This window comes from Coregonus lavaretus, assembly GCF_964263955.1.
Source record: "Coregonus lavaretus genome assembly, chromosome: 2".
Classification (NCBI taxonomy): domain Eukaryota; kingdom Metazoa; phylum Chordata; class Actinopteri; order Salmoniformes; family Salmonidae; genus Coregonus; species Coregonus lavaretus.
In genome coordinates, this window is record NC_139989.1 from 57,924,480 (window position 1) to 57,937,841 (window position 13,362).

At 43.0% G+C, this 13,362-nt stretch overlaps 1 protein-coding gene across 1 annotated transcript in view; it reads right to left on the bottom strand.

The window, feature by feature from the left end:
- Positions 1-458: 458 nt before the first annotated feature.
- Positions 459-13,362, bottom strand: part of LOC311143029 (sarcalumenin-like) — a gene marked incomplete at both ends in the record, with an annotated part of 29,828 nt that continues 16,924 nt past the window's right edge. Inside the window, 5 exon segments of the mRNA XM_084178826.1 lie at positions 459-1,273; positions 3,394-3,627; positions 4,279-4,423; positions 4,426-4,433; positions 11,889-11,984. Coding sequence (XP_084034952.1) covers positions 459-1,273; positions 3,394-3,627; positions 4,279-4,423; positions 4,426-4,433; positions 11,889-11,984 — 1,298 coding nt within the window.

A 13,362-nucleotide genomic window follows, 5' to 3' on the forward strand; every position in this document is an offset into this window, starting at 1 on the left:
ACTGTTTCAGTCTCACAATTTTTCCTTTTTATACAATGTTATATATTTTTTCAGTTTTGTTTATTTTTCTCCACATGTATCCCCCCCCCCCCCCCATCACAGACAGTTCACTGTGGTTGTGCAAGGGAGAGAGGAAGGAGATTTGTTTTTCTGTAATCTTCTCATCTCTCCAAGCAACTACTATTCTCAGCTGCCAAATCATACACACAAACCAACCCTCCCTCCCTCCATCTCTTCCTCTCCCCAAACCCTCAACACACCACCACCTCTTGTTCTCCTGAGAAACAATCCTCTAAATGAACCCCCTCCCTTCTCCTCTGTCTCCTCAAACAACGACATTACAGGCTTCTGACATGACCGGGGGTCTGACAAATGTCGCCGTTCCCCTTTTTCCTTTTTCACCTATCACTCCTTCACACCTCCTCCTTCTCTTCCCTCCCTGTCTCGCTCATATTCTATCAGTTTTTCCGATAGCGGTTCTTTGGCTTGTCTCCGCATCCAGTGGCCTCGCAGGAAGACAGGCCGGGGGGGGCCTTGCCTGGGTTGATGCTGCTTAGAAGACCGGGCAGCTCGCTGGTGATGGCCTTCTCGATCTTGTCCAGCAGGCAGCCACCTGAGTAGGAGCACTGGGCGGACAGGGACTTGAAACTGTCGATCGGGTTCACACCGAAGAAGTCCTGGTAGGCTTCACGGTTGGGCAGGTCGAACTTGCTCACGTTGGTCTTGGCCAGGATGGACTTGAAGATGAAGAACTTGTCCGGATCGTCCACGATCTCCTTGAACACCAGGTCGGGGTCGCTGAAGTAGCTCATCTTGTCTTTGAAGGTCTGGACGTAGCGGTCCACCAGAAGAGCATGGATGCGTACCCGGATGGCATGCTGGCGGATGAAGGCGATCTTGTTCTCCATGCGGTTCTCGATCACCTGGTTTAGGTCTTCCAATAGGGAGATCTCCTCGCGCTTGAAGAGCTCGCGGCTAGTGTCGGGGGCGTAGTCGTAAGGCCAGAAAGAGCTGACGTAGACCCTTGGGGGCTCTGTGACGTTGATGAGGGGCGCCAGCGACCAGAAGAGGGCGCCGTAGACGCGCATCAAGTCCTGGGTGGCCAGGTTGTCGGCCTTGTTGAGGATGATGCGGATCTGGGACTCACGGCCCTTCAGCTGGCGGAAGAGCATCTCCAGCTCCAGGCCCACGTCCAGCTTGGTGGGGTCAAAGGTCACGAAGATGAGGTCGGCACGATCGATGAACCACTGGCACACATCGTTGAAGGGATAGCCTGGAGGGAGGAGGTCATTTAACAGGGTCATTTAACATCAATGTCTTGGACAGTCAGGAGTCATGGTTGAATTCCATTTAACACAATTGAGGCTAGATTGATTCCTAAATGTAAATTTTTCCATTTTCCATTTTGGCCATTTATCAGACACTCTTATCCAGTGCGACTTACATTTTAAAATGAATGTAGATTATTATTACATAACACTGATTATTATTTATTGATGTGGATAAATGTATACAGTGAGGGAAAAAAAGTATTTGATCCCCTGCTGATTTTGTACGTTTGCCCACTGACAAAGAAATGATCAGTCTATAATTTTAATGGTAGGTTTATTTGAACAGTGAGAGACATAATAACAAAACAAAAATCCAGAAAAACACATGTCAAAAATGTTATAAATTGATTTGCATTTTAATGATGGAAATAAGTATTTGTCCCCCTCTCATTCAGAAAGATTTCTGGCTCCCAGGTGTCTTTTATGCAGGTAACGGGCTGAGATTAGGAGCACACTCTTAAAGGGAGTGCTCCTAATCTCAGTTTGTTACCTGTATAAAAGACACCTGTCCACAGAAGCAATCAATCAATCAGATTCCAAACTCTCCACCATGGCCAAGACCAAAGAGCTCTCCAAGGATGTCAGGGACAAGATTGTAGACCTACATAAGGCAGGAATGGACTACAAGACCATCGCCAAGCAGCTTGGTGAGAAGGTGACAACAGTTGGTGCGATTATTCGCAAATGGAAGAAACACAAAATAACTATCAATCTCCCTCGGCCTGGGGCTCCATGCAAGATCTCACCTCGTGGAGTTGCAATGATCATGAGAACGGTGAGGAATCAGCCCAGAACTACACGGGAGGATCTTGTCAATGATCTCAAGGCAGTTGGGAACATAGTCACCAAGAAAACAATTGGTAACACACTACGCCGTGAAGGACTGAAATCCTGCAGCGCCCGCAAGGTCCCCCTGCTCAAGAAAGCACATATACTTGCCCATCTGAAGTTTGCCAAAGAACATCTGAATGATTCAGAGGAGAACTGGGTGAAAGTGTTGTGGTCAGATGAGACCAAAATGGAGCTCTTTGGCATCAACTCAACTCGCCGTGTTTGGAGGAGGAGGAATGCTGCCTATGACCCCAAGAACACCATCCCCACCGTCAAACATGGGGGTGGAAACATTATGCTTTGGGGGTGTTTTTCTGCTAAGGGGACATGATAACTTCTCTGCATCAAAGGGACGATGGACGGGGCCATGTACCATCAAATCTTGGGTGAGAACCTCCTTCCCTCAGCCAGGGCATTGAAAATGGGTCGTGGATGGATATTCCAGCATGACAATGACCCAAAACACACGGCCAAGGCAACAAAGGAGTGGCTCAAGAAGAGGCACATTAAGGTCCTGGAATGGCCTAGCCAGTCTCCAGACCTTAATCCCATAGAAAATCTGTGGAGGGAGCTGAAGGTTCGAGTTGCCAAACATCAGCCTCGAAACCTTAATGACTTGGAGAAGATCTGCAAAGAGGAGTGGGACAAAATCCCTCCTGAGATGTGTGCAAACCTGGTGGCCAACTACAAGAAACGTCTGACCTCTGTGATTGCCAACAAGGGTTTTGCCACCAAGTACTAAGTCATGTTTTGCAGAGGGGTCAAATACTTATTTCCCTCATTAAAATGCAAATCAATTTATGACATTTTTGGCATGCATTTTTCTGGATTTTGTTGTTGTTATTCTGTCTCTCACTGTTCAAATAAACCTACCATTAAAATTATAGACTGATCATTTCTTTGTCAGTGGGCAAACATACAAAATCAGCAGGGGATCAAATACTTTTTTCCCTCACTGTAGGTCTAACTGTGTAACGTAAATCCTACAGGTTTTCAGGGGTCACCACTGTCTTAAAGTTCCTCAGTCTATTTGAGATAAGAGGTGATCATGTTTAATATTTCATGTTCATGCGAATTTGAACTGAAGATATTGCAGCGACGTAACTTAGGATAACAGCCATGGCAAAGCTGTTGGACTGACAGTCGCAATGACCCGTGTTTGAGCCCCAGTCGTGCTACCGCCTGAATTTGCTACAAGATCTTCAGCGCTCCTGCTCTCCGTGTGCCTTACCTCTCTCCTGCTGCTTGCGGTTCTCAATGATTCCAGGCGTGTCCACGAAGGTGACGCGCTCCAGCAGCTTGTGGGGCATCTCAATGCCAATCAGCTTCTCAAGAAAGCTCTGCCCAAACTTCTCCAGGGGCGAGAAGGAGCGCGAGCTGTCGGCCGCCATGACGATACCCTCTATGGAGCGGGTCTTCTCGCCGTGCATGATCACAGTGAACTCAGAGGTAGTGGGCTCAGCACCTGGTGGAGCGAGGGGGATGGAAAGATGTGAGAGAGGGGGATGGAAAGACAGGAGAGAGATGAGACGGGAAGAGAAAGATGTGAGAGAGGGGGATAGAAAAGCGGGAACAGGAAAGAGGAGAAGATGCAGAGGGGTTGATGAAGGAGGGAACGGCAGGGGGAACAGAATAATGAGATAAGATTATAGAGCAGAAGAAGATGAGTAAGTAGGTAGAGTGAAGAGTTAAGTACATCAGAAACCAGTTGAAAAACCAGGTACATCAGAAACCAGGTGAAAAAACTCAATTACCTCAATTATCTCGACTAACCTGTACCCCTGCACATTGACTCGGTACCGGTACCCCCTGTACATAGCCTCGTTATTGATATTTTATTGTGTGACTTTTTTAAAAACTTTATTTTATTAAGTAAATATTTTCTTAACTCTATTATCTTAAAACTGCATTGTTGGTTAAGGGCTTGTAAGTAAGCATTTCACAGTAAGGTCTACACCTGTTGTATTTGGCGCATGTGACAAATATATTGATTTGATTTCAAAACCAGGTACATCAGAAACCAGATGAAAAACCAGGTACATCAGAAACCAGGTGAAAAAACGGTATATCAGAAACCAGGTATATCAGAAACCAGGTGAGGTTTGAAGGGGCTTACCTGTGTACAGCTGGTAGGGGCTGTCCTTCAGGCCAAGCAGGTAGTTGATCATGGAGGACTTGCCTACACTCCAGGGCCCAAGGAACAGCACCATGGGCTTGGAGGTGATCTCCCCATCTGTCAGGTAGAGAGAGGAGGAGGAGGAGGTGGTGATGCTGGTTAGAGCCATAGAGGTTCACTGCACTCATGACGACATGGAAGGCCAGAGACATAGAACCGCTCAAGTCCGTCTAAAACATAACCCGATAAATCACAAAAGCCTATACACCGGGAGTGTATTCAAAATGAAAGAATTGCTGTAATATTGTTACCTACAATCACACTCAAATAAAGAGAATGAGACACTTCCCTGAAAGTAAATCGATGTTCTTAAGATGGTCAACGAAAACTTGAGTTGTTCTATGCTGGCCAGCTGACAATGTAGAAATTCCAGCATGTATTGTAAAGGTTCCAGACCTTTCTGTGTTTGAGAACATGCTTCTCAACTGTAGGGGTCAGGAACCAGTGCAATGGCCAATGGGATGCAGGCTTGATACTTCCTCAACCACAGGCTGCATGGTGCACATGCTTGTAGGTGACAGACAATAAAGATATGACAGCAAAGCTGGACCATGTGCAACTATAGAAATTGTAGTACTTCGCCGGAATTTCTTTCATTAGTTTGATGATGATGCTGTCAAGTAATGATCCTTTGGTGAACAAAACCCCCCCACATGAAACCATGATGAACAGCTTGCTGTTAAAAGATTAGTGAATAAATCATTCCATCGGAGCTACTAGAGTATGCAGCTTTTCCTTTTTTTTTTTTTTACAAAACCCCCCCAACAATTTCTATACAGTATGTTACACATGCCCTGCATTGTGGCATACCCATTTCTATGTCTGGCACAGAGCGCAGACATACACTGAGTGTACAAAACATTATGAACACCTAATCTTTCCATGACATATACTGACCAGGTGAATCCAAATAAGGATTTTTAAGCCTTGAGACACTTCAGACATTGTGTGCCATTCAGAGGGTGAATGGGCAAGACAAAACATTTAAGTGCCTTTGAACGGGGTATGGTAGTAGATACCAGACACACCGATTTGAGTGTGTCAAGAACTGCAACTGCTGGGTTTTTCACGCTCAACAGTTTCCTGTGTGTATCAAGAATGGTCCCCCACCCAAAGGACATCCAGCCAACTTCACACAACTGTGGGAAGCATTGGAGTCAACATGGGCCAGCATTGCTGTGGAACGCTTTTGACACCTTGTAGAGTCCATGCCCCGACGAATTAAGGCTGTTCTGAGGGCAAAAGAGGGTGCAACTCAATATTAGGAAGGTGTTCTTAATGTTTTGTACACTCAGTGTATTGTACTTTGTCTACCGTACTGTACTTCTCTAGTCTGCTGAGAGAAGACACCTAGCTGGGCAATCAGCTGGCAATTAGCAACATACAGTGGTTCAGAACATCTGTTCATGGAGTGAGGTGAATGTTTGCATCTGTCTTTCTCTGAAATGGCTCCCAATTGCCTAATAGCGCGTAGAGCTCACATGGCTCTGGTTAAAAGTAATGCACTATAAACAGTGGGGGAAAAAAGTATTTAGTCAGCCACCAATTGTGCAAGTTCTCCCACGTAAAAAGATGAGAGAGGCCTGTAATTTTCATCATAGGTACACGTCAACTATGACAGACAAAAAGAGAAAAAAAATCCAGAAAATCACATTTTAGGATTTTTAATGAATTTATTTGCAAATTATGGTGGAAAATAAGTATTTGGTCAATAACAAAAGTTTCTCAATACTTTGTTATATACCCTTTGTTGGCAATGACACAGGTCAAACGTTTTCTGTAAGTCTTCACAAGGTTTTCACACACTGTTGCTGGTATTTTGGCCCATTCCTCCATGCAGATCTCCTCTAGAGCAGTGATGTTTTGGGGCTGTCGCTGGGCAACACAGACTTTCAACTCCCTCCAAAGATTTTCTATGGGGTTGAGATCTGGAGACTGGCTAGGCCACTCCAGGACCTTTAAATGCTTCTTACGAAGCCACTCCTTCGTTGCCCGGGCGGTGTGTTTGGGATCATTGTCATGCTGAAAGACCCAGCCACGTTTCATCTTCAATGCCCTTGCTGATGGAAGGAGGTTTTCACTCAAAATCTCACGATACATGGCCCCATTCATTCTTTCCTTTACACGGATCAGTCGTCCTGGTCCCTTTGCAGAAAAACAGCCCCAAAGCATGATGTTTCCACCCCCGTGCTTCACAGTAGGTATGGTGTTCTTTGGATGCAACTCAGCATTCTTTGTCCTCCAAACACGACGAGTTGAGTTTTTACCAAAAGGTTCTATTTTGGTTTCATCTGACCATATGACATTCTCCCAATCCTCTTCTGGATCATCCAAATGCACTCTAGCAAACTTCAGACGGGCCTGGACATGTACTGGCTTAAGCAGGGGGACACGTCTGGCACTGCAGGATTTGAGTCCCTGGCGGCGTAGTGTGTTACTGATGGTAGGCTTTGTTACTTTGGTCCCAGCTCTCTGCAGGTCATTCACTAGGTCCCCCCGTGTGGTTCTGGGATTTTTGCTCACTGTTCTTGTGATCATTTTGACCCCACGGGGTGAGATCTTGCGTGGAGCCACAGATCGAGGGAGATTATCAGTGGTCTTGTATGTCTTCCATTTCCTAATAATTGCTCCCACAGTTGATTTCTTCAAACCAAGCTGCTTACCGATGCAGATTCAGTCTTCCCAGCCTGGTGCAGGTATACAATTTTGTTTCTGGTGTCCTTTGACAGCTCTTTGGTCTTGGCCATAGTGGAGTTTGGAGTGTGACTGTTTGAGGTTGTGGACAAGGTGTCTTTTATACTGATAACAAGTTCAAACAGGTGCCATTAATACAGGTAACGAGTGGAGGACAGAGGAGCCTCTTAAAGAAGAAGTTACAGGTCTGTGAGAGCCAGAAATCTTGCTTGTTTGTAGGTGACCAAATACTTATTTTCCACCATAATTTGCAAATAAATTCATAAAAAAACCTACAATGTGATTTTCTGGATTTTTCTTTCTCAATTTGTCTGTCATAGTTGACGTGTACCTATGATGAAAATTACAGGCCTCTCTCATCTTTTTAAGTGGGAGAACTTGCACAATTGGTGGCTGACTAACTACTTTTTTTCCCCACTGTAGGGTGTAAGGTGCCATTTGGGATGAGTCCCAAGTTATGACAGACAGAACAGGACCTTGGCAGACAGAACAGGAACATGGCAGACAGAACAGGACCATGACAGACAGAACAGGACCATGACAGACAGAACAGGAACATGACAGGCAGAACAGGAACATGACAGACAGAACAGGAACATGACAGACAGAACAGGACCATGACAGACAGAACAGGAACATGACAGACAGAACAGGAACATGATAGACAGAACAGGCATATGACAGAGAATGGGAACATGAAAGCAAAGGCTTTCATAGCAAGCTGAAGGGTGAGTGTGAGTGGACATGGTGTTTGTTGGGCTGGTCAGGGTCACTATGTACTGTCAGTGTAGATATATTTGTAATTCAGTCATAGGTAAAAAGCCTAAAAAAGTAGGGGAGATTATTTTTTTTAAAGTAAAAAATAAAACAAAAGGTAAAAGGAGAGACGTTAGGGAAAAAAATATGGAGAAAAAAGCCAGACAAAGTTTTGTTGAAAAATGAACCCACTGCCTGTCGAATGTGTTGCGAAACTATCATCTCCCTCACAGTGGATGGAATGGATTTCTCACAAACATGGGAGTGTTCCTGAATCTCCTCTCTACCTCAGTTTGCTCCTCAATTCATGCACCTTGGTTGGAAAGCGAGGTAGAGGCAGTGATCCCTCCCCAAAACATGGGAAAGAAGTAAAGAAATGGCCAATTTTTATTGAAGGAGAGGTACTATAAGATTATCCAGTGATGAACCAATTATACCAATGATGCCATCCAATTACAGTTTTTCTAAACTTCTTGAAAACATTTCTTGGAATAATATTGTCCGATTGTCAAAATGGTGAACACAAGATACAGAACTGCATTTTAAATGCATTTTCAAAAATGAGTTTCCTTTACAAAACATGAATTACATTCAGAAAAACTATAAGAAACACTCAAAACTGCAAATACATTCATCAAAAAAACATAATGCCTGATAAAAGATGAGCACAACCTTAATATGTCTTGCACCATGCTGACTAAACTGAACGTTAGTCTGTCTTCTAAAAGATTCCATAAAATCTACATATTTCTTTGCAGTCACTTTGATAATATTGAGGCCTGATTCATTCATTGACAAGTGTATCATCGCAATCCAATTCCCTGTATTCTACCTGAGGCTGTTCTGCTGCCATAGACTGGAGAAAGTATTTTCATCTCAAAGCAGAAAAACAAGCCCCAATAGTAAAAAGGAAAGGTGAATACAGTGGAGGATATGTGGCCTATGATATGAATAGATAGGCCTTCAACCAAACCAAAGCAAGCTCTGTAATGGAAGGTTGTCGGAGATGGCGACTTGGGAGTGACCCAAAGTTACTTAGAAGCGACCAGACGTTGTTGTCTGCATCTCTGCATGTCAGAATTACAGAGGAAATCTGAAGGATCATCAGATCTTTAGTATAGAACTTTCCCTAGATTGTATATTCCTTACTTAGATTTGTGTGTATGTGGGTATATGTTGTGAAATTGTTAGATATTACTTGTTAACTATTACTGCACTGTCGGAGCTAGAAGCACAAGCATTTCGCTACACCCGCAATGACATCTGCTAAACACGTGTATGTGACCAATAAAATTAGATTAGATTTGATTTGGTATGATTTAATACTGATAGAGCTTTTTAGAACTTTGTGCCCTTGTATTTGTTCATTGTCATTGTTTCTCTTCTGATGGAAACAATATTTTCATGTTCTGTGAACAAAACACTTGACGGTGAGTCTTGTATCCACTGATGATATTTGTATTCAAAGTTTATTAAAAGAGTGTCTAAGATATGCAATCCACGTACAAAGGCAAGAAAAGTATCTTATTTTTTTATGTCCCTCTCTCCCACCCTTACCTGTGCTTACTTTGCTTAAGCCAGTGCTGCACATGCACCCCCCAGTTGCAACAACTGCAGCCCCACCCTCCCCATACATGTACATACCGGTAGTTTACACTAAAGGCATGTTTGAATGCTGTAGGACTCTGTACATCTTTGATTCCAATGGGGTAGTGCCTTTAAGCATCCCAATTCTAATGGAGGACAACTCAGGGAATCCTTTCTCAATAGGAATTCATGTGTAACTGCAGATTGATGATCTCCCCTTTTTAATTGATTAGTATAGAATTAAGGGACTGAGTTAGAATGATATATTTACTTAGTATCAAGGGGAAATAAATCACTAAATTGTTTTGTGAACGTTTAGTCATATAATCAGATTCATAAAATGACCTCTTAAATGAGTTTAATTATACATTACAGTAAATCATGTAAATGCAATTTCTGCTCAAATTCACCGCAGTTCAAAATGATGTGAATGAAAATGCCTATACCACAACTGATGACAATTGTGACATACAGGATAATTTGGGTGCTCCAAACAACCAAACTGGTTGCCAGTGCCATGCTTTAGGCAAAGGTCCCCCTATTATACCAACCTGTGTTCCCATCCCCCAGTGTTCGTCCGGCTGTTAGGTGAAGGGGTGGTGAGGTAGGGATGAGGAAGGGGCAGACAGTAAAAAGGGCAGAGGGAGAGTGAGAGGGAAGGAGAGATGTCGGGCATAATCACATGTTTAACTGTCAAACATGCAGATCTATGATGGACGAAGTTGAAGGTTACTTGACCACAGTGTAGTCCTGTGCACTACACTCCATACAGTTCAATTCATTATGTGACAGTTAGTCAAATTACAGTAAAGTGGGAGACATAGCAACATCTTAGAGGAATTTCTCAGTCAAGGGAATGAACCATTGCTTCAATGACACCTGACTCACTCTAAACCTTTTTAACACAGCATCTGAATATTCTGGGCCACTCTATGGCTTAGAGCTTCATATAAAACATTTTATTCTGACTATGTAAGGATAAAGTATTTTTGTCATTATTGGGATGAGTGTGTAGGTTAACGGTCATGCCAGGCCACAAGAGGGCGAGCTTTGCTTCAAGATAGGGAAGTGCAGTTGGGTCTGCACAGGTTGACCAAGGGAGGAGTGAAAGTCATCCTCCATAACATTAACACCTCCTATGAATACCCTCTTTATAATGCACTATAACACCTTTTCTAACGTCTTATGGGCTATGCATAATGCATTATATTGTAATAATAATAAATAATAATAATATGCCATTTAGCAGACGCTTTTATCCAAAGCGACTTACAGTCATGCGTGCATACATTTTTTGTGTATGGGTGGTCCCGGGGATCGAACCCACTACCTTGGCGTTACAAGCGCCGTGCTCTACCAGCTGAGCTACAGAGGACCACAGTTATTATCACAACATGGGTGATAATAACTGTTTATAAACATCCATAACAATACTGCAGTAAGAGTTCTATTAAAGTACTTAAAATTTTATGGTTTAGAAATATTTTAAACATTCTTTAAAAATCTTTAAAAAATAAAAAAAAACTTTGAACATGGTGACGTGTACTCGAAGAAGAAAACTTACACAAAAAAAAGGGGGGGGGAGAGAAATATCTAAATGGTAGCCTGCTGTACCTTTTCTCCAGGATCAAAGAACAGAATGCCATACATGGGTGGTACATGGCACGTCTCACAGTGTTGCATTATGGGGGACTTATGAGTAGTTGAATATGTGCAAGTGTGTTTATATTCATATGGAAGAACCACTTGTTCAGTTTTTCAAAGGAACAATAAAAAGTATATTAGATTAAGTAATACATAATAATTGATTGTATTTATCTGGTGCTATTCCAGTAATACATAATAATTGATTGTATTTATATGGCGCTCTTCCAGTAATACATAATAATTGATTGTATTTATATGGCGTTATTCCAGATGCTCAACATGGGCTTTACATAGCACATTACATACACATTTATATGACTGGATATGTGATACTGATGAGCGCTTGAGACACTCATTGTATTTAAAAAATATATAGCTGTGGGTTCTTTCATATGGATATAAAGCCTATATACAGTATATCTCTTTACCAGAGTAATGCCAGCCTAGGAGACCGATTGCGCAGATGATTCTGTACTCTATCCTATGAGGGAGGAGTGTGTTGTACGAAAACATATCAGTCAGCAGTCAACAGTCAGTCAGGTCCAAATGCTAACTTGATGTCCATGTACACAACTCAAGTTTCATGCAAATCTCCCATTGACATCAATGCAGGATTTATGCAAAAGTTCAAGTTAGGTGCACAGACCACTAGCTAGGATTCAAACCCTCAGTCACCATGTCAACCCAAACAGGGAACCCTGTCCACACACACACACACACTTAGCCTGATCCCAGATCTGTTTGTGCTATCATGTCAACTAATAAATTACAAGGTGACATGGTAGCACAAACAGATCTGAGATCAGGCCAACACACACTAACAACCTGAAGTGGTAGCAGGGTGCCAAGCAAAGCCCTCACTGTACCTGAGATCTCGTGTGCTCTGAGCTCGTTGTACTTATAGGCCTGTTCCATGGGCTTGATGGCTGAGTGGTAGATCTTACGTAACTTCTGAAGAGCAGCTGTACGGGGAGAGAAAGAGAGAGAATGAGGGGAGGATGGTAAGAACAGGGTTCAAAATACAGCAGGGGATAGGAGAGGCTGGGCATCCCCCATTACAATTAGGGCCACCATATGAATTGAAATATCAATGTAAGCCCCCCCATAATTGTCAAAAATATAAATGTCGGGCACCCCCAAGTGGCTTCGGGCACCCCCAAGAGTCTATATATTTTAAGTGTGGTATTGGGCACCCCCAAGAGTCTAAGTATTTGAACCCTGGTACCCATGGTAAGAAGGAATGTAGATGGAATGAGATAGAGGGAGGGAGGTAGAGTTGGATGGAATGAGAGAGAGGGAGGGAGGTAGAGTTGGTTCACGTAAGAGAAGCGGTAGAACGGTAAGAGAAGGTAAGACAAGGGTAAGACAAGGAAACATAATAAGATGATAAGGAGTGTAGATGAAAGAAAGGAGAAGAGAGGTAGTACAGGAGTTTCAGTTAAACAGGAGAGGCAGAAAGGTAGGAGGAGGTTAGATTAAATGACAAACAAGTCATTATGGAATGAGAATGTTGGGAGGTTCAGAGAGATAGAGCGAAAGGGAGAGAGAAAGAGAGGGGGGAGAGAGAGAGAGAGATGGGGGATAAAAGGAAAACAGATTAAAAACAGAAGATTTGGGACTCGTTAACACTAACGATGTTACCCATTAGCGCTAATGGAGAAGAGGTCCATTAAGGCTCTGGCACCACGTGTTTCTTTCTCTAACTAAAGCTATAGACTGCATGCCAAAAGGCACCCTATTCGTTAAATAGTCCACTACTTTGACCAGAGACCTATGAGCCTGGTGAAAAGTAGTGAACTATATACAGAATAAGGGTGTAATTTGGAACGCAGCCATACACAGGCAAGTACCCATAGACCCATAGAGGATCACCCATCATTACTTTCTATGATGTGCTCCATTAACCCATAGATTAGCAAAATGACACATCAGAGCAATACTGGGAATATATTGAGTAAATTTCTCCAAACATAAATATGACTTTTTCTCTGTAATAACACTACTGGCATTTGACAGATAATTAATAGTCATAACGCAACAAATTCAGAATCAATGCAGCATCCCAAATGGCACCCTATTCCCTATTTAGTGGACTACATTTGACCAGAGCCATATGGGCCCTGGTCAAAGGAAGTGCACTACACAGGGAATGTCCCATGTCACACCAGGAGCAAACATGTCAAGTGAATATCTGCAAAACGCTCTACTGCATGTCATGTTGTATCTCATAACATCCTTGTGACAATGCTAATGCTCAACAACGAAATTTGATAACGTCAACAATGTCAAAAGCTCTACAGCCTATTAAGATGTGATCACACTCGACCATACTTGTGATCA